Below are 27150 nucleotides of genomic sequence, written 5' to 3'. Positions count from 1 at the left end.
CATAAAATGTGCCTGTTTTGACGTCCACTCCCGGTAAGCCTTATCATCTTCCTTTGTTTGTGATGTGACTCTATTCCAGATCATGTATTATGTAAGGCTAAAGGGTGTAGTGTATTTTTTGTCTATCAAAATTTGGTACCACATAGACCCACATAAGCTTGTGGGTAAGAGTACTAGATTGCAAATCCTATACATTGGTTTCCATATTTGATAGTTGTATTTTATTTATTTCTTTTTATAATTTGTTTGACATTTTTATTTAAATCGTCTTGCATATTTTTGATAATATTTATTTTATCATTATATCGGGTGCTTTTGAGTATTTGAGTTTATTTTCAGAATTTTAGATGAACAGTGCGTTGCAGAATTGTTTGGGAGCTTTGTGGAAAAATTGTAGGCTTGGAAAACATTATCCTTTTGGCTAGAAGGGACATATAGAAGGAAGAAAAAGATGATTGGGCTTATTTTGGCGGACTTTCAGGATCATTTTCCGGACATAGGATAAAGAAGAGAAAAAGAGACAACGAGATAAAAACTAAAACACTTGACAGTCCATCAATACATGTCATTTTTAGCTTTTATCTCCTTTTCTCTTTTGTCTTCTTTGTGCAACATCCATTGGATCCAAAAAATGAGCCCAAAGTTCTCCAAAATAAACTCAATCTTCTTTTTCTTCCTTCCAACTCTTCCTTCTAGCTGGAAAGATAATGTTTTTCAAGCCCCAACTTTTCCACGAAGCTTTGGATCAATCCCAAACAATTTAACACCACATCGGTCTTCTAAAAATCTAAAAATAAACAAAAAGACTCGAAAGCATTCGCTATAGCCATAAAATAAAATAAATGAAAATATGTAAAATGATTTAACTAAAAATGAATAAAAATATGCAAAGTGAGTTATAAGGAGAAATAAATAAAATACAACTATCAAGACTATTTTTAAAATCTTGAGTGATTTTAGTAAATCAACCATCGGTGATGATGGATCCTTGGAAACAGAGAAGGTATCTTTGTCAAAGTTGAGTAAGCTCTTGGTATACAAATTATTGTGTTTAATATTTTCGCTAAACCATAACGACATTAAATCACTAAGACTCACACATTATCATAGACTAAGTGCATCATTTTCTTGACATAGGTAGCGTGCTGTATGCATAAAATTTGTTAATCCTGTTCTAGCTCCCTCTAAATCGGAAACACGGTATGAAGTAATAGTCATTAAACCCACTTTCATTAATAAACATCAAGCTAGACCTACACCCACACAAATCTATTCTTATGTTCCATCTCGAAGATAGGTCTGATAATTAAAACAGGAAGTCAGTGCCTAAAGAAGGGATACATACGAATTACATGTCCATTTCCATTGTCAGCCAATTCATCAAAGTCAAGAGCATCAATTAGGAGCCAGACTAAGTCTAACATGAATGCTAGTCATTCATAAAGTCAACAATATCTAATGTTTGATTTGAATAACCCATAAAATTATATATTCATTAGATTGAATTATTGACGTTCACAAAGTCAAGAATGTCATATTATTCATTTAACATTGTATCGCATTTGAAACTTCATACTCCTCATTTCAACAAGACATTATTAGCCTCCGATATATTCCATGAAGTTTATGCTTCCATAACAACAAGAAATGGTTATAAAACCATCGGAAGAAATTTTAATCCTAAAACCTAGTCATGTTCCAAACAGATACACTAAGATTTAGGGACAAGAAAGAATGAAAAAACACCATTAATATAACGACTTTTTAAGATATGTTACAGGTTAGTGGTGACTTTTTTGATTCCTACTTCGACTATTTCTATTATATATCAACAAAACGAAATAAAACTCAAGTGAAATAAAATAGAAACACATAGATGAAATCCAAAATATCAAAACATCTATGAAATATGAAGAACATATTTGAAACACGAAGAATGTTTCCAAAATCCATATTTCAGGCATACATAAATGATATCAATCATTATAATTTGCCGACCCCTTAAGTATAACAAACAAACGTGTGTATGATTTTCTTCGATAGAAAGTATAAAAAAAGGTGCATTTGGCACTTGAATTGCTACCTATGGGACGTAACAAAAAATTAAACAAACTTACCAAACCCGAAATAGATTTCGATAAAAGTCCATAAATGGATTCATTTGGTGAAAAATCAATGATAGTAAACATTTAAATGGTAAATGAAAAGAGAGACTTTTTTTCTTAGTGTTTAGTGAATTTAGTGAAAAGAAGGAAAATGTACACATTATATAACCCTAGAATCCAAAATGGGTATGTTTAAAAGATGATGGTCATTTTTGGAAAATCACATAAAATCTGGTACTTTTCATTAATTCTTTATAATATTGTGGCAATTTTTATAATTATTGTTAGAAAATAGGTATCACGAAAGAGGATGTATCGAGAATAAGAGAATCCAAGATATCTTGAGGATCTTGTAAGTTCACTTTATGTATTGATATCTCTATCATATGCTTGAGTTTCAAGAATTTCATTACGGAAAAATCCATGAGAGAAATTTTTGTTTTAGGCATTTCAGAGTATATGGGATGTTCAAGATATTATTAACGTTCCAAAAGTTTTTTTTAATATATGTACTCATATATACATGTAAAAATAAGATAAAATTATGGTTTCCAACAGTTAAAAAACATTTTTTGGAAATAATTATAATGCAAGTCGAGTTGTATGAAAGAATTGATAAGAAGTTGTTAGACAACATGGTTGCCACATGCAATTTGGGCTTCCATGCAACTTGGGATGTCACCAGCTTCATCTACTCGACAATGTGTGAGCTGCCCCTCGACCCCCCTTTGATCGGTCATTGGGATCATCGCTAGGAGCAGTTCCCCTTGACCCCGCAAGGGGGTGCAACACCCTTGACCCATCATTTCATTGTAAACTCGCTCTATATACAGTGTACATAATGGAGGAGCCAGTGTCAAAGTCCAATGATAGCATAATTTTATTTTTTTGCGTAATATATAATAAGAAAAAAATAAAAACCGTAATATTATTAGACATAACAAAGTGACAAACTAGACTACATAATATATATTACATTTTAAAGTTGACCTTTTTGCTCTTTCATCTTTCGAAAACGAGTAATTACATTTCAGTCTTAACATTCTCAAATGTTTCATTTTCTACACTACAAATCAAAGCATCATTCATAAAATCGTCACCTACTCTATTATGCAAGCCGGTTTTCAACAACTTCATTTTAAAAAAAAACACTTGTTAACGGTTGCGATTGTGATAGATGAAACCAAAGTTAGTTTTAATAATCTATAAACTAAAGAAAAGAATGATACTTCCCTATTTCCACCAACAAACAAGAAAGGTTCGTAATAAAAAGATTTCATAAAAAACTTGATTTCAAGTTTCAACAACAAATGACAACTCACTATTAACAATAACAATTAAATATTAACCATAAGTTCCTAATTAAATAAACTTAATTGCTAACTTCAAATATTTCAATGAAATAGACAAATGATGGAAATTTGAAACAATCTAAACTAATAGTATGACTGAGAATTGAGACTTAATGGTTTCATTATATTATGGGGTAGGGGACTGTCGATAGAGAAAGTCACTCCCATACAAAAATCAGCGACAAGAAAAAATCAGCGTCAGCAATGGTTGTGGATGGGGGCAAGACCGATGTAGGAGGGATTTTTTCTGTAATGTGTGTGTTGCTTTCCTTCATTTAATTTAACGGACAAACATTATGGATTGAACATTTGGTTATTTGTTTTATTTTACTAATTTGTGACTAATTATAATTATGGGCTTAATTTTTTGGACTATCAACACATATTTTGGGCTACTTTAAACATTTAGTTAAACTATTTTGTGTTTGATTTATAATTTAGGAATAGCCCATAATTTTTTCAAAAGTAGCACCGTAACTAAAAAAAATCCCGAAAAAATATACTACTGGACTCTGCCTATAAACATACATCTGTGTTAACTAACTTATAGTATTAGATCTTAGTTTAAATCTCACTAACACTCATAAAATTCTAATTACGCCAAATGTATGTCCGTCCGGCTTATTATCTTTTGTATAGTAGTTAACGTCCAAACACCCTCTCGTTAAATTCAGAATGATATTGATATCTCAATGAATGGTGTGTTTTACCCACCGTTTTATTTGTGAAATATACGCTAGTACCAACCGTACGTCAACCAGCAAGGTAACCACCCAATGTATTATTTCTAGTAATTGTTGCTTTATATGGCAAATTATCCAATCATTTACTTTTGACATTTGAGAGACTTTGCCAATCTTTTGGTTAATTAATCGACATTATATATTTATATGCTGCATTGGATGTTAAAGCGAAGACTCATTTTTATATGGCAAACCATACACATTTTCTTTCATGAGATTCTAATCCATAAGCTTCTGTGTCAGGTTGAAGATTTAACTTAAAAAAACAAAACTTTTAAATTATCTAAAAAACACGCGGATGATCTAAAAAAATTCCCAACTAAACACCCTAAAGATATTACCACCCAACATTCACAAGAAATTATATCCAACGAAATTGATGTGATATTAAAATAAAATATTGGAAAAAGTAAAGTTGCAAATAGAAAATGGGTACCCATAGAAAATATATTATCCCCAAAAAGAAAAACAAAATGAGATATGCAATTCAAGCATCCATGATTGATGGGGCAAATGTCAACTCACCCCAACTGTTCCCTTTGTTAGCACCAAACATATGAAGTTGATATCTTACCTGAAAATCACCTAATACCCCTTTAACATTTTTTTGCGTGCATATAAATATATAATCTTTTTTCCAAAATTATAATGAGCACAAACTTTATAATAACCATAATATTGTAAAAAAAATAACGTATTATTAGTAACTCATTCAATACACATATTTTTAATGTCATGAATGTTTATATGTTCTTGTTGCAAATTGGAAGAATCTAATATAGTTCATGAGTATATGTTTTTATCTCGAGTTATGTATGATAAAATATGAGATGGTTTTGTCCAATCAGTTTCAACAAATTTGATTAGTTTACTATAAACATGTAAGTAAGGTTATAACTTCTAACTTATTTTTAGATTTGATTTTGAGGTTGATAGCAAAAATCTAACATAGTTATTATTGCACAAACTAATATCGCAATTAGCAAATCATCCAAAATGATATGTTTAAACATATTTGAGTTCATGATAATTACAAAACTGTTACAATCAATAATACTTCACTCATTTCTAAATTAGTTTTTATATAATAATTCCTGAATTTTTATATTTTATTTTGACTTTTGATTACCAACAATCTATAGCCTTTAAAAATATAACATGTCAACTTACAACCCTTTAAATAACTCAAAACTCACAACATGGTTTATTATTTTATTTAGTTTAGTTTTATTATTATTATTATTATTATTATTATTATTATTATTATTAAGAGCTTGTAAATTTAAAACAGTAATCTTGTAAAAAAAACTGCATCGCATGCACTAAAACATCATTATGGTTTTATTAATTTTAATCTTGAAGTGGTATATTAATTAGTAATGATAAGTTGATAAGAAAAGATAGAAAATGATTGATCATCCTTCACAAACAAACCTTAGCTTACAAGCCAAGATTCCATGATAGCTCTTCCCATTCAACCATAAACTTTACCCTCCATCTATGTTTCTTTAATTTGCTTACATTAATACTCCCAGCAAAAAAAAAAGACATTTATAATTTTGTTATATCTTCTCCATTTAATTATTGATACTTTTATTGTTAACTTATTATTCAGTTATTAAGTTTCAATCACATTTTGCTCGTTGTTTTTATTTTCTGACTAAATATGAATATTAATTTTGGATATATCTAATCAACTTCTATATTTTTCTAAAACAGCAGACCGTGGTTAGTGAACAAAAAGATAATCCAAGTATTAGGTAAAGTGTTCAAATAATTAACTTTCATAATACAATGGTCAAACTTTAACTTTCGATTGAGTTAAAACGATTTAAGCATCCATTTCTACGTTTGTAAACTTTAGGAATAAAAGGGCAATCTGAAGATCGAAATTTGCAATAATGTTACTTTTTCAAAGTAAGAAACAGAATAATAAAACAATTAGAGGAGGGGAAGCATTGATTCATTCACCATTTATTGTGTGTGACAAACAAGCTGGGATCATAATGAAACAAATATTCAACTAATACAATTAATTAATTAGTTATTAAAACCAACTTAATTTACTATAATTTTTAAATTTAAGTTGACACCAAAAGGTTTAATATAGATTTAATAAAAAATGTTTACTCGACTGGCAACAATTTTAACAAAAATATATATATATATATATATATATATATATATATATATATATATATATATATATATATATATAAAGTTTTTCGAGAATCTGAGAACTTTCTTGAAAAAAAACTACTTAATACATCTAGATGCTAACGTTGAATTTCTTTTCAAGAAAAACATTTTTTTAGTGATGTATATATGTGCACATTTTATGTCAAGAAAATGCATGTGTGCACAAAACAATATATATATATATATATATATATATATATATATATATATATATATATATATATATATATATTACAAAAGAAAAATCATATATTGACATTTTTTTTTAACAATCCTACTTTATATATAAGCGCCTAGATGCATTAAGTTGTTTTTTAAAACAAGATACCAGAAAAAAAATTCAAGTTGTCGGGAAAGTTTGAGTTATCAAATGAATCTTGCATCTTTATAGTTAATTATATTAACTATGATTAGAGAATAATAAAATATAATTAGTCATTGGAACATTTTTGTACTAACATTATTTATATAATTATATCAACGAATTATATGTTTATAAAACAAAAAAAAAATATATGAAACCGGTTTCTTTCGACTGTTTATTAGCAAAATTACTCGATTTACTAGTTTAGCTACCTGTATTAGCGACTCTATACGATCATCCAATCTAGTTAACAAATAAACCTATCATCTTTTTATACCGTTATTTTATAAAAAGAAAAAAAAATCTAAATATATTTTTATACAGATAAAAACTATAAATATTTGTGGGTCCTACAATATTTATTCACGAATACAACAAAATTTTGAAATTCTACCTAAACATATTTATTAAACAAAACCTAAACTCAAAGCATCATTCGTAATTATCATATATAAAAAAAAGATTAGGTTATATTATTGAAGCCTGCATGATGCATCATAATATAAACACACATATTCTCACTATACCAAATATCAACCAAGAAAAAGTTTAGACATTACATACATTCTGTTATATAACAAAAACGGTATGAAGCCACCTCCAACTTCTTCTTCTTCTTCTTCTTCTTCTTCAATCTCAACCTCTGTTCTTACAAGAAAAGGTCGATTATCTCCATACCTTTTTACTTTATTAGCCTTCATCATCTTTGTCACCTTCTTATACGGTCAAGACCTCGGTTGCATCCTCGGACAACTTGATCTTGATATCAGTCCAAACCCATCACCACCGCCTTACACCACTGGTAAGTTATGCAAATGAATTATACAGAGGATGTTTTTGAATGATTCCAACCTTTTAATGGTTAAAAGAATGTAGGATTCTTCAATCACACAGATATATATATATATATATATATATATATATATATATATATATATATATATATATATATATATATATATATATATATATATATATATATATATATATATATATATATATATATCCTTTAAACGATACAGAGGTTAATTATCAAACAGCCCCTTAAGAAAGCTATATACGTTAAAGATATTTAAATTGTTTGGTTAATTTGATGATAATTAGAGAATTATTACAAGAAATTGCCGTTTTCAATTGGGGAGACGGAGAAGGGATGTGATGTATTTAGCGGGAAGTGGGTGTGGGATCCGTTGAACCGGCCATTGTATCAAGAATCGGAGTGTCCCTACATTCAGCCGCAGCTCACATGTCAGGAGCATGGCCGGCCGGACCGGGATTATCAATTCTGGAGGTGGCAACCCCATGGTTGTTCTCTTCCAAGGTAATGTTTTATTTAGTTTTCCAATGAAATTATATTATAAACGTTATTTGTGTGTTAGTTTGTATTATACTAGTATATATTTTGTGTTCAATGACCATATCTTAAACATTATTAGTGTGATCGTTGACCATATTTTTTTAGGTGTTTAAAGCTGTAAACGAGATCAATTCTCGTTGATCTCGAGATCGACAATATAATTACGTTAATGTTACTTAAAATTGATTTGATAGCTCAACGTGTCCAGAAAAAAATCAAGCTAAAAAATATTGACTATAAACGAAGTTTAATTATATAGCTTGAATTATTCAGAAATATTCATATGAACAACCATCGCCAATCTCCAAGAAATTAAGTTTGATTCGAGTTTGAGCAAAAAATATTATCATATAAGGTTCGAATTTTAATAAGTATAATAGTTAACTTGCAAAAAATATTATCATATAAGGATCAAATCGTTGCTTACATTTTATTTATGTGATGATTAATGACACATGCAGCTTCAATGCATCACTGATGCTAGAGACATTAAGAAATAAGAGGATGATGTTTGTTGGAGATTCCTTAAACAGAGGACAATACGTATCAATGGTGTGTCTTCTACATTCACTCATCCCCGATAACGCTAAATCCATGGAAACTATTGGTTCTCTAACAGTTTTCACTGCCAAGGTACATAACATTTTCCACTAATTATAAACAAAAATCGACAATTAATTGAACTCATTTCAATTCCTTGATGATGATTATTAATTTGTTGTATATTGTAGGATTACAATGCGACAATTGAATTCTATTGGGCTCCCTTTTTGCTTGAATCAAACTCCGATGATGCCATCATACATCGTGTCTCTGATAGAGTTGTACGAAGAGGTTCTATTAACAAGCATGGAAAACATTGGAAAGGGGTTGATATTATGGTCTTCAATACTTACCTTTGGTGGATGACTGGCCTTCACTTCAACATCTTGTAACCTTTAATTTTCTACACTCACTTAAACCTAATTATTTCTTTATTAGATATCATTATATATATAAACATTTATGGTCGGTTTAAGGGTTAATTAATTTTTTATGAAAATTTGCAGGCAAGGATCGTTTGATGATGAAGTGAAAGAGATAGTAGCAGTGTCTACGGAGGATGCTTATAAAATGGGAATGAAAAGTATGTTGAGATGGGTAAGGAAGAATATGGATCCCAACAATACAAGGCTCTTCTTCACAAGCATGTCTCCTTCTCATCAAAAGTGAGTTAATTATATTGCCTTTTTAACATATAAAGTTAAGCCACTCTTTGAAATGTAAATACCCAAATAACTTTTAATGATTTTGATTTATCATTTTGGCTTAAGAGTACATATTTTATATGATATGTACATATGTTTTTATGCATAATAAAAACCTACCGGTTGAGATACTGAATTTTATAAAAAAAAAAGTTCAATAACCCTTTTTATGCTTTCAACAAGGTTGCTTTTCACCTAGAGTCTTTCTCCTTTTTTTTCTCTCTTTTTTTTAATAGAAAGAAGCCTACACAATTACTATTTTATATCTATTTTTATAAATGTAGTTCTTTCATGTCACTTTTAATGTGGAGAAAACGAACGTGTTTTTAAGCTCACTTATTAATTTATTATTTTGGTTCTATGTATAGGAGCGCCGATTGGGGAGCAGAGCCAAATGGAAATTGTTACAACCAAACAGAAATGATTACAGATCCAAACTACTGGGGATCAGATTGTAGGAAAAGTATAATGAAAGTAATCGGAGACGTTTTTGGGAAATCAAAGTTTCCAATAACATTTTTAAACATCACACAACTCTCACTTTACCGAAAAGATGCCCACACCTCAATCTATAAGAAGCAATGGAGCCCTTTGACACCCCAACAAATAGCTAATCCGGTTAGCTATGCAGATTGTGTGCATTGGTGTTTACCTGGTCTTCAAGATACATGGAACGAACTCTTATTTGCCAAGCTTTTTTATCCTTGATAAAACAAATGAGAATTTAATTGATAATTTTTGGTGCATATATTGTTTATCATTGAAATTATTTTGTGGTGGCGTTGCATCACGTTGGTTTAAAAAGGCTTAGAAAGTTAGAATTAATGAAAAACTTGAATTGGGTTTGTAAATTTGTAATTGAGATTTAATGGGTTGGGCCAAATGTCGCAAAGCCTCTTATGAATGAGCCCAATAGTTTTATTTTTATAAAAAAAAAAAATCAAAATGCTTTAAAACTTCGATTTAAATATTCCATGTATATACACCGTTCTTGTATTATATGCAACATATTGATATGCTAACTATTAATAGCGCCAATAAATTCTCCATACCAGTAAACGCAATTTAAAGCATATAAATCAATGTTAAAGATCGTTATAATATGCATGGCGTGTCATTCTAATGAACATTTATCTTTAAAAACCATATATTGAATATGACCAAAAAAAATATCAATATATTGCATAAAACATAGACATTGTGTTCTTGAGTTTAAATTTTAAATAGGGGGAGGAAGGGAGGGGAGGGGGAAGAAGATGGAAAGAGAGAAAAAATCATGAGAAGTGTTCTCAAGTTGTAGGGGGAGGGAAAGACTTTTCACTGTTAAATGACATATTTACCCTTGGTTGGTCAGGGTTCATCAATTTCATTATCACAAGGAGAAAGAGGGAAGAAGATGAGAGGGCGATTGTAAGGCCAGGGGAGAATATATTTCAGCTTTTTGATGGCAACAGTGATGTTGTGAAAACGTGTGAAGACGACAACCTTCACCATGTTTGTTGCAGGTGAGAAAGAAAATGCTTTGAAAAGGAAGATGAAGAACATATGCTAAGGTAGATGAAGAATAGGGGAAAAACTGGTCGTTATTTGCTTTCCTTCCCGGTCCGCCTAATTTTGAGCGGATAATTTGGTGACTAAAACATCCTAGATTTCCCCTTCAAATCCTTTCATTTTCATTCTTTTCTCTCCATAAAAAAAATTAAAGAACGATCATTTTCCCTCTCAATCATCTCCTTTCTTTCCCTTTCTCTTCTAAAAAAACTTGAGAACACAATGACAATGATAAAGTTTTTGTAGGTAAAACTGCTTAAAATATATTTCTAGGGTCCAATTTGTAATTATGGCAAAAGTGTAGGGACTAATTTTTCTACTAGGAAAAACTTCTAGTTATGACTCTCTTTCTAGAATTGTTGGGCACAAGAGGTTTCTCTTTAACCTTTTAATCTTAGAGGTTAATCTTCATCTAATCCAACACTATCTTTTATCTTGTATTTTATGTTTTATTAGAAAGTATATTTTGAATTTTAAAAGATATAAGTTACAAAGTTTTTTGTACAGATCAATTATACAAAAATAATTCATTAATCCTTACCAAAAGTTTGTAATTTTGAATTAAGAAAAATAATTAAAAAAAAATCAATTTGAAGCGAAATAAAAATTTTAAAATATTAAATTAGTGTATATAAATTAATTTATATTTTTCAACTAAACACCAATATTAATTTACATCAATATATAAACATGCAAGACGTAAGGTATAAACATAAATATTTTATTTAAAAATTATAATTTTTTATTTTATACTAAATAATAATAAAACCTAATAATTATTTCCTATAAGAAACAATTCGCCAGAAAAGTCATTTATCGTCGTCACTTTACGCGGGCAGACATCTAGTTTTGTTAAATGATTTTAAATGGTCAATGATGTTTCTTTTTTGTGTTTTCTAAGACCATTAAAGTCATGTTTTACTTACTAACTAAGACGAATTAGATTTGTGTCGGTTTATCGATCTTAAACTTGTTTAGGTGGTCTTATCTTGTCCATGTATATTACACCATGACATATTAGATTAAATTATTAAATGCTTCTTTAATTCCAACTTCTATAAATGGCTAAACTACTTATTTAACCCTAACCCTATTAAGTATGATCACATCTCCGTATACTATGTTTATTTGTTTCTTCCATCGCCCTCATCATCGAAGCTAGACGATTGTTTGTTATCTCACTCGAGAACACTAACCCTACTTCCCTTTGCGTGAACTAAGACATCGAGCCACCGCATAACTGAAAATCCTGAGCACCCTCACAATGCATATCATGCCCCGTTTAGTCTCTCTACTCTGCCCACCGACATATCAAGGGAATAAGAAAAAAAGATTGGTGGTGGTTGTGGGGTGTTTATAGATGTTGGTTTTGATTCTCATTGAAGAACCATGAGGTTTGCCTTAGCCGCAGAGAATGATGATTAGAGGTCCGCAAATGCAGCATTTGAACCGATGTGGTTTGACTTACATCACTCAAAACCCGATCTAGATCTGGCAAAAATCTAAATCTGGTTCTAGTCTGATTTCAAATCGGTTTGATTCGATTTTTGGTGGATTTTACTGGATTTTTGGGAAGAATTGGATCTGGTTTTTGGTAATTCCGGTTTATGATGTGGTGTCAAATTCGGTTTTGCCTGGAGGATTAGGATCTGGTTATAATCTGGTGGATCAGATTAATCGTATTCATTTTCGTCAAAAACTGGTTTGGACCGGATCTGGTTACATTAAGAGTAAAACTAAAAACGAACCCAAACCATCAATTTTGAATTTAAAATCTAAACCAAAAAATTTGGTTTGGGTTTGGTTTATTCATTCAAAACTGACCCAATGGGTGTAACCGACCATAACTCATATTATTAATTATGTTAATATTTTTCTATTATTATACTAATAACAAACTAGGGGTAGCAATTCAAGACATGACATGATAAAAATGCACGACACGAAACAAAAATCAGACGAAACTGAAATTTGAATTTGTGTTCGTGTCAAGTGTAAAAAAACACGATGTCGTGTCGTGTCGTTTTCGTGTTCAAAATTTGACACAAAATTGACACGATTTAACATTTATATGTCGTGTTTTTCATGTTTATTGTGTTTATCGTGTTATGTATGATTAAATATTAATTAAATTGTAATGTCCCAAAAATTACATGTAACATCCATAAAATTCAAAACTGTAAGCCTGGAGCATAGTGAGTTTCCCGCGATCATCTGAAGTACCTGAAATAAATCCAAAACTGTAAGCCTGGAGCGTAGTGAGTTCCCCTAAAATACCAACAACATACAAACCAGAACAATATCATAACAAACAGCTTGCATATAGAGTCTATAGTATGACTGGACCGTCCTCACCGGGCCTTCAGCCTGTCTGGTCCACTCTCCGAACCTTCAGCATGTCTGGTCCGCCATATCGGACATTTAGCTTATCTGGACCGTTTTTCGGGCCTTCGGCCTGACTGGTACGCCCCATTGGGCCTTCAGTCTATCCAGGCGGCCCTGGGTATGTTGGCCTACAACACAAAGCAGGACCGCCTCAACCCACCCCCACACATACAATCAACACATACACATCAAACGCTAGCTAGCATGTGTAAACAGTCAAACAAATCTAACATATCACCAATCATAGCATTATCCTATATACCAGGATACCGACCTAATAGGTCACTAAACACAACATCGTCTTATATACCAGGATATAGATTTAGCAAATCACTAAGCATATCATCATGCGATAACCTGGATAACAATCCAAAAGGGTCGGCATTGGTGCCTTTGACCGTGTTAGTATAGTGAGGAAAACTCACTTCTTAAGTAGTGTTGAACCATTAAATCGTATCCCAACTCACATCTCCAAACTCAACTGCCTGTAACCACCATATAACTGATTCCATTAGAATCCCAAATTACCAAAATATCCCTAGAAGTCAAACTTGGTCAACCATGGTCAAAGTCAAATTCAACGGTCATTGTTGACCCAACTTGTCGAGTTCATCTGCTGACTCGTCGAGTTCCTTCATATCTCAGAAGATCGTGAAAAGTTTGAGACAACACGTCGAGTTACCCGAGTAACTCTTCGAGTTCTTCAATGTTCAGAAGACTGGGAAAACCCTTGTCGACTCGCCGAGTCATCTCACCCACTCGCCGAGTTCACTCAGTATCCAGAAGGCGGGTAAACCGTATCCAACTTGTCGATTTGGCTAAGCAACTCGTCGAGTTTTCCTGTCTTAACATTTTCAGCCCTTTCCAGTCGAGTCTAAGGCCCCAAACTACAGATCTAGCCTCTTAGGACTAAGATACCACGTAAAGTTGCTAACTTTACATGCATGTAAGGCCTCAAAGGGATCAAAACACCAAATCTTAGATAAACAAGAGGTTTAGGGCATGGAGGAGAGCCAAGACTAGATAAAGTCGACAAATTTATGGCCATGGGGCCTAGAGGAGTCCAGATCTGAGACCATGTCCTCATGATAAGCTCAAACTCGAGAGTGACTCCATTTTGCCTTAGAAATGACCATATTCTTGCATAAGGGAAGATCTAAGCAATAAGAGGTCAAGATAAAGAATTTTTACCTCTAAATGGTTGCTAACATAGACTAGATGTTGGATCTATCATGTCCCCCTTTGCTCCAACCTCTTCAAGCTCCAAGTTCCTTCACAATCACACCAAAATCACTCTCCAAGGCTCTCACACACACTCAAGACGGTATAAGGCTCGAACTAGGGTTTCTCTGGACTGTAAAGTGATAAGGGAGGCCGGTGAGGGGACTTAAGGTCCTTTAAATAGGGTGCAAACCCTAAAAATTATGGTTTTCATGCACAACCTCAACTCATCGAGTTGGGGTCCTCCAACTCGTCGAGTAGGTTCCATAAACCACGCGGCCTGATCAGTTTCTACACGACGAGTTGGGCCCTCCAACTCGTCGAGTAGATCTTAAATGATGTATAAAAATTCTTGAAATTCATACCTGAAAATTGGGATGTTACAGCTATCCTCCATTTGAACTAGGCTTCGTCCTCGAAGCCTGCTGTTGTGAACAATTTGGATAATGCTCCCGCATCTCGACCTCCAGCTCCCAAGTCCACTCGGATCCCCTCCGTTTCTCCCATAGTACCTTTACCAAAGGTACCTCCTTTTTCCGTAGAACCTTCACTTTCCTCTCCAGAACGACCACTAGCCTCTCCGCGTAATTCAGGTGCTTATCGACCTTAATATCATCTAATGACACCACTGCCTCCTCATTTAATATGCACTTTTGCAATTGCGAGATGTGAAAAGTGTTGTGAATCTGACTGAGCTCCTCCGAAAGATCCAGTCTATATGCCACCTTGCCAACCCTGGAAATAACTCGAAAGGTTCCAATGTATCTGATGACGGAGCATCTAAACTTGACCCGATTGAATTGGTGTGAATGTTTTATTACGTGCAGGCCTTTTTATTTATTTATTTGGTGGTCAAATTAATTTGTTTTGACTTTTTAGTATTTCCTTTCCAAGTTTATTAGACTTTCCAAAATTTTGGTTTTCTTGCTTTTAGTACCAAACCCTAAGCCAGAAACGACGATTTTTTGGAAGACTACTTTTTCTTTGGAATATTCACGTGACAACCTTGTGTTAAAGGTTTAGCCTCCTGTTGATCATCTTAATTGAGTTTTTCCATTTGATTGTGAAATTAGAACGCATCATTTGGTATTAGAGCTCTAGGTGAATCAAATGGTTGGCCTTCGTGGACGCCCCCTCTTCGTAGAAACGTCGACTGAGGCAAAGAAGAAGAAGAACGCGATCCACGAGATCGTGAGATTGAAAGACTCCAGCAACGCATCAGGGAGTTGGAATTAAGACAGGAGGAGCAACACGAAGAAACTGTATCGGAATTTTGGGACGACAGAGTCGGGGAGGACATAAACCCTTTTGGCTTTGACCGACCTAACGCTTTTGCTACATACCAGCGACATGCCCGGAGACAAACTCACAAGGACTCTTTGCACAATTTAGGAATGAAGATAGAAATTCCTGAATTTGACGGTAAATCCCATCCTGATGATTTCATAGATTGGTTAAGCACCGTAGAGCGGATCTTCAACTTGAAAGATATCCCTGATCCCTTAAAGGTTAAGCTCATAGCCATTAAACTACAGAAATCTGCATCGCTATGGTGGGAACACGAGAAAAAACGTCGCCAACAAGCTCAAAAATCCAAAGTTGAAACGTGGGCAAAGTTCAAGAAGTTGTTACAAGGTAAATTTCTACCTGTCAATTACCGTCAGGAAGCCTTCATGGAATATCACACTTTTGCCCAGACAAACTCCACCGTGACCGACTTCATCGTTGAGTTTGAACGACTCAAGGTACGTTGTGTCATTGAGGAAGAAGAAGAACAGATCATAGCCCGATTCCTTGGGGCTCTCAAACTAGAAATCGCCGATGTCATTAACCTAGAACCCTACTGGAGTTATAATGATGTATGCCAATTAGCTTTCAAAGTCGAAAAAACAACGTGTAAAGTCAATATTGGGATCCCAAAACTTTACTAGTCCTAAGGTTCCACCTGTTTCCCCGCCTAACCCACCAGCCACAGTCAAAATAAACTCCGTTAACCCATCAACTTCATCGGGCTCACGAGTTCTCAGGTGTTTTCGATGTCAAGGGGTAGGGCATGTGGCGCGTGAATGTCTCAATAAGCACATGGTCACTCTCGTCGAGGACACGATTACACAATATGATGAAGCAATCGATGATAACGCGGAGACGGATGTAGAGGAAATCATAGGTGCTGATATCGGGGAGTCGTTAGTGCTTAGGCGAGTAGTAAACACCACTCAGGTAGATGATACAGATAAGGATGTTTGGAAGCGGAATAACATCTTCTGAACTAAATGCACAACTAACGGGAAAGTGTGTGACGTGATTATTGATGGGGGAAGCTGGTTCAACCTTAATGGTAGAAAAGTCGGTACTTCCAGTAAAGAACCACCCTCAACCGTATCAACTCGCATGGATAAAAAAGAGAACACGGTCACAGTTGATAAGAAATGCTTAGTCCAATTCTCGATCGGCAACAAATATAAGGATGAAGTGTGGTGTGAGGTAGTGCCGATGGATGCATGCCACCTCCTACTCGGGCGGCCATGGAAATTTGACCGGAAAACCATACACAATGGTTTCAAAAACACATACCGTTTTAAGAAGGAAGGAATAAATATTCTTCTTACCCCCTTGGTCCCACAACAAGAACCAAGGAAAGAAAATTCTCTATTTATACCCCATGCAGAATTGCAACGTAACTTGAAGTCAGGAGGTAACTTTTTTGCTTTAATAATTTTAGAGTCTAATAAACAAACAAGTTCACCTCTCCCTCCTGTAATCCAATCGCTAGTGGCGGAATTCAATGATGTTTTCCCAACCGAAATTCCACCAGGTTTACCTTTGATGAGGGATGTTCAACATTGCATCAATTTTATACCTGGTGTGGTTATTCCGAATAGACCCGCTTACCGCATGAATCCTAAAGATTAAGAGGAAATACAAAGACAGGTCTCTGAATTGCTCGATAAAGGATTGATTCAAGAGAGCATGAGCCCATGTTCCGTTCCCGCGTTGTTGGTACCAAAAAGTGGTGGAAAATTTCGGATGTGTATCGATAGCCGAGTCGTCAATAAGATCACCGTTAAATACCGTTTTCCTATCCCTCGATTTAACGATCTTGTTGACCAACTACACGGGGCTAAAGTATTTTCGAAAATTGATCTTCATAGGGGTTATCACCAAATAAGAATGAGGCCTGGTGACGAGTGGAAAACGGCATTTAAAACACGTGATGGGTTATACGAGTGGCTAGTCATGCCCTTTGGTCTAACCAACGCCCCAAGTACATTTATGAATCTTATGAACCTGATTTTTAAGGATTATATTGGAAAATTCATGGTTGTTTACTTTGACAATATATTGATCTTTAGCGACTCTACAAACCAACATGTGCGACACCTCACCCAAGTGTTTAATGTCCTGAGGTCACAAAAACTATATGCTAATGGAGAGAAATGCATTTTTCTTGTTCCAGAAGTACCATTTTTTGGGTTATATTATTTCGGGGTAAGGTTTAAAGATGGACCCTACGAAAGTGGAAGCAATTATCGAGTGGCCCATACCTCGAACCATACACGACATATGTAGCTTTCACGGGTTGGCTTCATTTTATAGGCGATTCATACGAAATTTTAGCACAATTATCACGCCTATTACTAAGTGCTTGAAGGGCGGTCATTTTCAGTGGACAACCGAAGCCTCTAAAGCCTTCAAGGCTCAAAGTCAAGGTAACACAATCTCCGGTCTTAGCCCTACCCAATTTTTCGTGTGCCTTTCAGGTAGAATGTGACGCATCCGGAGTGAGGGTTGGTGGTGTTCTAAGTCAAAACCAATGCCCGATCGCTTTTTTTAGTGAAAAATTAAACAAAGCCCATCGCAAACACTCTACGTACGACAAGGAGTTTTATGTCATTGTGCAGGCCCTTGAAACGTGGCGACACTATGTCATTGGTAGCGAGTTTGTTCTTTTTTCCGACCACGAAGCCCTGAAGTATGTTAACGGAATCCATAAATTAAACCCCCGTCATGCAAAATGGGTTGAAACATTACAAGCATTTTCTTTTGTTATAAAACATAAGGCATGGGCACAAAACCAGGTGGCTAGCATTAGGGATGAGTTATAAAACCGGAAAACCGTACCGGAACCGGTATAACCGGAAAATGCTTAAACGGTCCGGGTATTGGGTCTCAAACCTACTCTTATCCGGGTTCCGGGTATTCCGGGTATGGGTCCAACGGGTCCGGTTAATCCGGGTTTTTGAACCGACTTTGTTTAAAAAACCGGAACCGGGTTTAATGGACCGGGTCCGGGCTTAGTAGGCCAAGGAACCGGTTTAGGTTTATTGTCCAAGGAACCGGTATAGGGTCAAGGAACCGGAATACGACAAGAACCAGTTTTGGACATGGTTGGTTCAATGTGTGATTGGGATTTGAGAGTTTCTAAATTTATTATTTAACTGTATGATTTACTTGTTTGGTATTGTGTTTGTGGGTTTAAATAGGTAAAAGAACCAGCATTTGCTAATTATCCATATATTCCTTTTCATTTTGGCATATCGTATTTTATATTTCTTAACTGCAATGAATGTCCACTATTTGGTTTAGTCGAAACTGATCAAATTGCCACTTCAAACATCAAAGCAATTTGATTAGGCTCATAGGCTGGATCTAATTTCATGGTGAGTTTAAAAAATGATCAAATCACATGACTTGGACTTATTTAAATATGCATGATAGATATAGGAAGGGTAAGATAAAATAATAAACAAAAAATGCATTTTGAATGATTTCTTTTTAAAGTTAAATAAATTAAACAAAAAATGAATTTCCACATATCTTAAATGAAAACACACAACCCAAATTAAATTAAATTAAAGAAGGTGGATAAAATAATTGTCCAATAGTCTAATGTATTATTAGAAAAAATGAATTAATGGTGGATATTAATTATGAAGTATGGACGTAGAGTACTATAAAATTACACAAATTCTCAATTCTCATTATGTATTCCACAATCCACAGTGATATTATACCAACTTTGATATTAGATTATTTCTTTTAAAAAAATCAATGTCGTAATTTATGTAACTTTAATGTAATTTTGTGTTTATTATTTTTTTATAACGGTTGAAAGATTATGCGATTTAGTTAATTACAAAAAAAATCTGGGTTTTCCGGTTCTAAACTCATTTACCCGGTTCCACCTTACCCACTTTGATATTTTCGGGTTTTTCGGTTCTAGACCCACGTTACCCGGAACTGAACCAGAACCTTTTCCTATATACCGGTCCGGTTTCCGGTTCTAGAAAATCCCATTAATCCGTTCCGGGTTTTCCGGGTCCGGGTCCATCCGGTCTGGGTTTGGACCCACTTTCATCCCTGGCTGACGCGCTTAGCAGACGCCATTCTTTACTCAGCATAATGAGTGTGCAGGTTCTTGGGTTTGACACTTTCTGTGACATGTACTGTGGTGATCCTGATTTCCAAGATATATGGCCAGCATGTGGGTCTGGTTCATTTCAACGATTCACAAAACAAAATAGCTATTTGTTTCGAGAAAACCAATTGTGTATTCTCGACAGCTCTTTACGTGATACGATTATTTTAGAGAGCCATGCGGGTGGACTAGCCGGTCATTTCGGTCGTGACAAAACTATAGGGCAGGTCCGGGAACGCTACTACTGGCCAAGACTAAGCAAAGACGTCGGTCGAATTATCGCAAGGTGTCGGGTATGCCATGTTGCCAAAGTGCATGGTAGTAACGCGGGCTTATATTTACCGTTACCGGTACCTACCGCCCCGTGGGAGGATATTGGTTTAGATTTCGTTTTAGGATTACCTAAAAATCAACGGAAAAAAGACTCGGTGATGGTAGTAGTCAATCGTTTTCCAAGATGGCACATTTTCTCGCATGGACACGAAAGTATGACGCCAGCCAAGTGGTTCGTTTATTTTTCATTGAAATCGTTAGGTTGCATGGAGTTCCCAAGACTATTACATCTGATCGTGACGTTAAATTTGTGGGACATTTTTAGTGGACTCTATGGAGTAACCTCGGGTCCAAACTACAGTTTGGTAGTGCCCATCATCCCCAAACGGATGGGCAAACCGAAGTTGTTAATAGAAGCTTGGGGAACTTATTACGAGGATTGGTTGGGAATCGACCCAAGCTGTGGGATTTAGCTCTTCCACAGGACAATTTTGCATATAATCGATCTGTTAACAGGACCACAGGGAAAACACCATTTGAAGTTGTCTATGGGAAAAATTCCATCACACCATTGGATCTTGTTCCGGTATCGATAACTACTCTGAATAATGCAGATGGAAAACAGCATGCAGATCATATCAAGGAGCTACACCAGCAGGTACAACAGAACATCATCAATGCTAACAACAGTTACCAGGAGCAGGCTAATAAAAAACGTAGACAAGTCATTTTTAAAGAAGGCGACCTGTTCTGGCTGCACATGTGTAAGGAGCGCTTCCCTGCTGGACGATTTGGTAAACTTCATCCAAGAGCCGATGGACCCTTTCGAATTGTGAAAAAAATAAATGATAATGCATATAAGTTGGATCTGCCTGGTCGTTACAACGTTTCAGCTACCTTTAATGTGTCGGATTTAGGACCATATGAGGGAACAGGTGTAGAGGGAGATGCAAGTGACAAAGAATACTTCCAAGCGGGGGAGGATGATGACGGAGCATCTAAACTTGACCCGGTTGAATTGGTGTGAATTTTTTATTACGTGCAGGCCTTTTTATTTATTTATTTGGTGGTCAAATTAATTTGTTTTGACTTTTTAATATTTCCTTTCCAAGTTTATTAGACTTTCCAAAATTTTGGTTTTGCTTGCTTTTTGTACCGAACCCTAAGCCAGAAACGACGGTTTTTTTGGAAGACTACTTTTTCTTTGGAATATTCACGTGAAAACCTTGTGTTGAAGGTTTTGCCTCCTGTTGATCATCTTAATTGAGTTTTGCCATTTGATTGTGAAATTAGAACGCATCAGTATCGGGGAACCAACTTCTCCCATCTTTCTGAAGCGAATCACACCCTTTTAGGGTGAGACCTTCAGTAGTACCATGTCACCAACCTGAAACTTCAATTCAGATCGGCGCCGGTCGGCGTAACTCTTCTGCCGACTCTGAGCAGTTTGCAGCTGCTACCTGATCTGCTGAATCCTCTCAATAATCCGCATAACTACCTCTGTCTGACCCATCACCCTGTGACCAATCTTGCCCCAACAGACCGGGGTGCGACATCCCCATCCATACAATAGCTCAAATGGTGGAGCACCAATATCGGAATGAATTCTTTTGTTGTAGGAGAAATCTACAAGAGGTAGGTAGGAGTCCCAGCTCCCTCCAAAGTCAATAACACCGGCCCTTAACATATCCTCAAGTTTTTGTATGGTCCACTCACTCTGGTCGTCTGTCTGCGGATGATAAGTTGTACTGAAATGCAGCCGCATGCCCAGTTCCTCGTGGAACTTTTGCCAGCTTCTCGGCCGTGGAGAGCAATACGATTTGAGACAATAGAGACTGGTACCCCGTGGAGAGCAACACGATCAAGTATCACGATCTGAGACAATAGAGACTGGTACCTTGTGGAGAGCAAAGATCTCGCGGATATACATATCGGTCAACTTCTCGGCCGATGAGCTCTCTCGAATGGGCAGTAAATGGACACTCTTGGTCAATCGATCCACGATGACCCATATAGCATCATATTCCTTCATCGTCCTCGACAGTTTGGTGATAAATTCCATCGTGATCTGCTCCCATTTCTACATGGGAACCTCCAAAGGCTGCAGCTTTTCATGCAGCCTCTGATGTTCGACCTTGACCATGCTGTAGTTCAAGCACCTCTCGACGTACCATGCGATCTCTCTTTTCATGCACGACCACTGGTAACTCAGTCTTAGATCTCGGTACATCTTGGTAGCCCCCGGGTGAATAGAGAAGCGAGACTTATGAGAATCCGCTAGTACAATCTGTCTGACCCCACCAGACATCGGAACCCATACCCGACCGCAACGGGTCAACAATCCCCAACTATCCTGCACGAGTCTGGTGATCTCGCCCCTAATCCTCTCCAATTTCCAGTTCTACTATTGTACACCCTCGGTTTGAGGTTCCTTAATCAAGCTCACAAGTGGAGAATCCACTGATATCCTCATACATACCACTGAAACAGAAGGTCCAACCGACTTGCGGCTCAGGGCGTCCGCAACCACATTCGCTTTACCCAGATGTTAAAGGATCTCGTAGTCATAATGCTTGACTACGTACAACCACTTGCGCTGCCTCATGTTCAGGTTCGGCTGATCCATGATGTGTCTCAAACTCTTGTGGTCCATGTATATGGTACAACGTACCCTATAGAGATAACGTCTCCAAATCTTGAGAGTGAATACTACAGCTCCCAACTCCAGATCATGTGTGGGATATCTCGTCTCATGCGGCTTCAGTTGTCGCGATGCATAGGCTATCACCAATCCTCTCTGCATAAGGACTGCTCCAATCTGATGATCTATGCATCACAGAACACTACGAAATCCTCAACTCCCTCTGGGAGTGTCAAAACTGGTGCCTTGCAGAGTCGCTGTCGCAGAGTCTCAAATGCAATCTGCTTGAAACATCCCAATAATACGGTCCAAAAATTTCGTTTTAAATCGTTATCAAAAACCATAAATCGTCCATCATCATAATGAAAATCAAGAACCATGTATCTCAAAACATAATGTCAAATACTATATCGAAATCATATAAGAATATATCATAGTCTAAAACAATCCCTGGCTAAAACTGTGGTGTGTGCCGTGCGATCATCCCGAGCCCTTCCCTTTGCTAGTGGAAGTACCTGAAACCAAAACTGAAAACCGTAAGCACAAAGCTTAGTGAGTCTCTCCAAACTACCACATACCATACACATAACATATAACATATCTTGGGCCATGCCCCTGCTGAATCGAATCTAGCTCGACATCGGCTTTCCCAGCATCGAACCCTATTCGACATCGGGCCCCGCCCGACATCGAGCAAATCTCGGCATACATAATAACATATCAACTAACATATAACATATCACATATACTAACATGAGAACCTTCCTCGGGTCCCACCCAACATCGGACCAAGATCTAGAAACATACTATCATATCCTACTAACAAGACATTCCTCGGACTTACCCCGACATCGGACTGTAATCCGGAATCATACTAACATTCCTCGGGAACCGCCCCGGCATCGGACCGGAGTCCGAAAACATGCTATCATACATACTAACTAGAAATTAATCGAGCTTGCCCTGACATCAGACCGAAGTCCAGAACTCCTACAACATAACAAATACATGCAAGAATCACAAAGACATCAAACATACAAGCGTACAAGCATTCCTCGGGACCACCCCGACATCGGATCGAGATCCGGAAAAACATACAACTCTACATCGGGCCACGCCCAACATCAGAAAGTAATCCGGAACTACTACTAACATGAACGGGCTGACATTTGTGCCTTAGACCCGTTCCTGTAGGAGAAAACTCACCTGGAAAAGTTGTCTGCAAAAACTCGCGGTGAGGAATATCTGATAGCTGCTCCAACGACTCCCCGACTATCAATATCACAATAATTCTTAGTCAAAATCTGATAATCCTCTTAGGGTGAAATGACCATTTTAGCCCTGGTCAAATTCAACGTCCTGGTCATAGTCAAGGTCAACTCCAGGTCAAACCTAACTCGTCGAGTCATCTCCCAACTCGGCGAGTTCATGAACAACTCATACACGTAGTCAACTAGGTCAATTCGTCGAGTCCCTTAACAAACTCGTCGAGTTCTTCCTGTCATAATGATCGGGACAGCCCGCTTCAACTCGCCAAGTCCTTTCCTGGACTCGCCGAGTTCTCCTGTCTAATTGAGCCACCCCACTGGATTAAGCTCCTACCTATCAGCTCTATGCTCCAAACTTCATCTACATATTGGGAATACACTCTTAAGGGTAAAGTTTCCAACTTTACCCGTACTTAGTCCTTCTTAATGGGTTTAACCCAAACCCTAACTCCTTTAAGACATAAATCTTGGTCCATAAGCCATAACACCCTAAACCAAGGAACATATACTAGATCTAGGCTTTTATCATCTGTTGGACACATAAAGTCCCGAGCTTTCCTTTCATGCATGGTCTTTTAGGGCTACAAAGGCCATGTTCTTGCATACAAGCTTGCATGGGGCATCCATGGTCATAAAGTTTGCACCTTTATGCCATGGAACCCTTCCTAGACCCTATATCTAAGATATAAGTCACTTGGGATGTCCTAATCCCAACGACCAAGGTTCTTGAACAAAAACCTTCATAATATGGAAACAAATAGATCTAAGAGAAGAATGATCAAGTTAGAGACTTGATTACCAGAAAATGTAGCAAATGGAGTGTAGTTCCTGGATCTACTTCTTCCCCCCTTGAGCCTTCTATCTTCTTCTTCTTCTCCCACAAGCTTCAAAAGGCACAAATAACACTCAAAATGGCAAGAAATAGCTCAAGATCACTCAAGGTGGATTAGGGTTTCGAGATTAGGGCTTGGAGGTGATGGAGGCCAGATATGATGCTTAAATAGGGTGCAAACCCTAAAGATTAGGGTTTCATCCAGCTTGTCCTACTCGTCAAGTTAGGGTTGCGACTCATCGAGTAGCTCACTTAAAATCCGCACATATATTGCCTTTTACTCGACGAGTTAGGGCCACCAACTCGTTGAGTATCCCTTCAAAAATGAATAAATAAATAAATTAAGTGCATACCAGGAACTAGGCGTTACACTGCTGCTCAGGGCTCCACCGGAAAATCCATCGCCTTCCTCGTCATACGAGTGAGTGGTACCGCAATCTTGGAGAAATAATGTATGAATCTCCGGTAGTACCCTGCCAATCCCAAGAAGCTCCTGATATCCAAGGGAGATTTCGGAACCTCCACCGCCTCGATCTTGTCCGGATCGACTAAAATCCTCTCCTGGTTAACGAGATGTCCAAGGAACTGTACCTCTCATAACCAAAACTCGCATTTCGAGAACTTGGCATAAATTCGCTCTCGCCTCAAAACTCCCAGGAGATCACGGAGATTGTCACACCCCCATACCAGACGGCGGAAACGTCCGGAGGCGGGTGACTTTATTGTGCAGTATCATAACAATTGTATATAAATGAAACGTAGCAAATTCAAACATCATACATTAAGATAATAAACTTACATTGTTTACAATACTTATTCTGTTCAAAAGTTAAACATGAAATAACAAAAGTAGCAATAACATAACGCAACGACGCCTGTCCTTGATCGTGGTGATTACCTGCTTACTAGATCCCTGAGAATACAAGCCGTTTTGAAAAGCGTCAACATAACATATGTTGGTGAGTTAATGAGCATTTTTGTTTAAGAATTTGTGATAGTTTAGAAATCCAAAAAATTCTAGTGTTTTCTTGTCAAAACGGTTGTAAGTCTTGTTTCCAATCAAGTATCGTTGCATGTGTGTGTGTGTTTTAGTTTATCGTCTTTCGAAATTGTATGAAATCGTTTTCTCCCGAAAATCCTATATTTTCTTATATAAAATAGTTGTAAACTCTGGTTCCAATTGAGTATAGTTGCATGTGTGTGTTTTAGTTTAACATCTTTCGGAATATTATAAAATCGTTTTTCCCTAGAAAATCCTATGTTTTCTGTATGTGTGTAGTCGTTTGTGGTCTTAAAAATCCTAAGACTGGAGAGGTGTGAGAAATCAACGGGCGATTGTGGACATTCCGCACAGTGCAAGTGGACGATCAACACAACGAATGTGGACAATCACTACCATGCATAGGGACAGTAAACACAATGTGCCAATTTATTTGTAAGGTTTTCCCTACATAAATTTCTAAATAACATTGCTATATTCTAGTGAGCCGTTATAACCATACTAATATGACGGAGGTCTGTCTTGGCGTTTTTCAGGCGCCCAAATCGATTAAAGATATTTGTCACCATAGACTGGCCGTTCTAGCTGTAGCGAACAGCGAAGGTGCGGGGTGTCAACCCCGTATAGATCTATACACAAATTTTCGTTTTCCCTCCAGGGAACTCTGGTCACAACTCTTTGTAGGACTTTGAACGTGTGTGTGTGTGTGTGTGTATATATATATATATATATATGTGTGTGTGTGTGTGTGTGTGTGTACTTTGGAGATGCGTTTGACTAGAATACTAACAGATATTTGTGTTAATAGTTGAAATCCATTATTTATTAAATAGATAACAATAGTTGTACTCGTTGATTAGATATATCGTTTTTTTGTTTATAAAAAAAATAATCCATAATGAATCATAGTTATCAAAAATGATCCATTATTATCGTTATTGGCAAAAATGACCCTTCTTTCTATAAAGCATCAAATAAGATCCATTATTGTCAAAAGGTGTCATAAGTGGTCCAAAACTTGGTGAATTGTTGAAAATGGCTCATTTCTTCTAAAATACTTATTTTGGGCTCGTATGTAAGAAAATGTCCAAAATGGCCCTTGTTTATTAAATAATCCCACTTTTGGCCCATTTTAATCAAAATGTTCAATAACAACTCAAATTTATCCAACAGTTCAAAAATGACTTTTATGT

At 36.2% G+C, this 27150-nt stretch overlaps 1 protein-coding gene across 1 annotated transcript; it reads left to right on the top strand.

The window, feature by feature from the left end:
• The first annotated feature begins 7201 nt into the window (after positions 1–7201).
• On the top strand, positions 7202–10113 carry LOC111919689 (protein trichome birefringence-like 33). The gene is made up of 6 exons (XM_023915268.3): positions 7202–7565; positions 7868–8084; positions 8582–8753; positions 8852–9051; positions 9170–9328; positions 9736–10113. The coding sequence occupies exons 1-6, from the start codon at positions 7352–7354 to the stop codon at positions 10073–10075; spliced, it is 1302 nt and encodes a 433-aa protein (XP_023771036.1). The 5' UTR covers positions 7202–7351; the 3' UTR covers positions 10076–10113.
• The last annotated feature ends 17037 nt before the right edge of the window (positions 10114–27150 follow it).

This window comes from Lactuca sativa, chromosome 8, assembly GCF_002870075.4.
Source record: "Lactuca sativa cultivar Salinas chromosome 8, Lsat_Salinas_v11, whole genome shotgun sequence".
Classification (NCBI taxonomy): Eukaryota; Viridiplantae; Streptophyta; class Magnoliopsida; order Asterales; family Asteraceae; genus Lactuca; species Lactuca sativa.
This window is presented reverse-complemented; position numbering and strand designations above follow the sequence as displayed.

Excerpts from the sequence above, each read along its gene's own strand:
- LOC111919689 (XM_023915268.3), top strand. The coding sequence starts at position 7,352 with ATGAAGCCACCTCCAACTTCTTCTTCTTCTTCTTCTTCTTCTTCAATC. Across the intron at positions 7,566-7,867 it reads ACCACCGCCTTACACCACTG|AGAATTATTACAAGAAATTG; the intron begins GTAAGTTATGCA and ends GATGATAATTAG. Across the intron at positions 8,085-8,581 it reads CATGGTTGTTCTCTTCCAAG|CTTCAATGCATCACTGATGC; the intron begins GTAATGTTTTAT and ends TGACACATGCAG.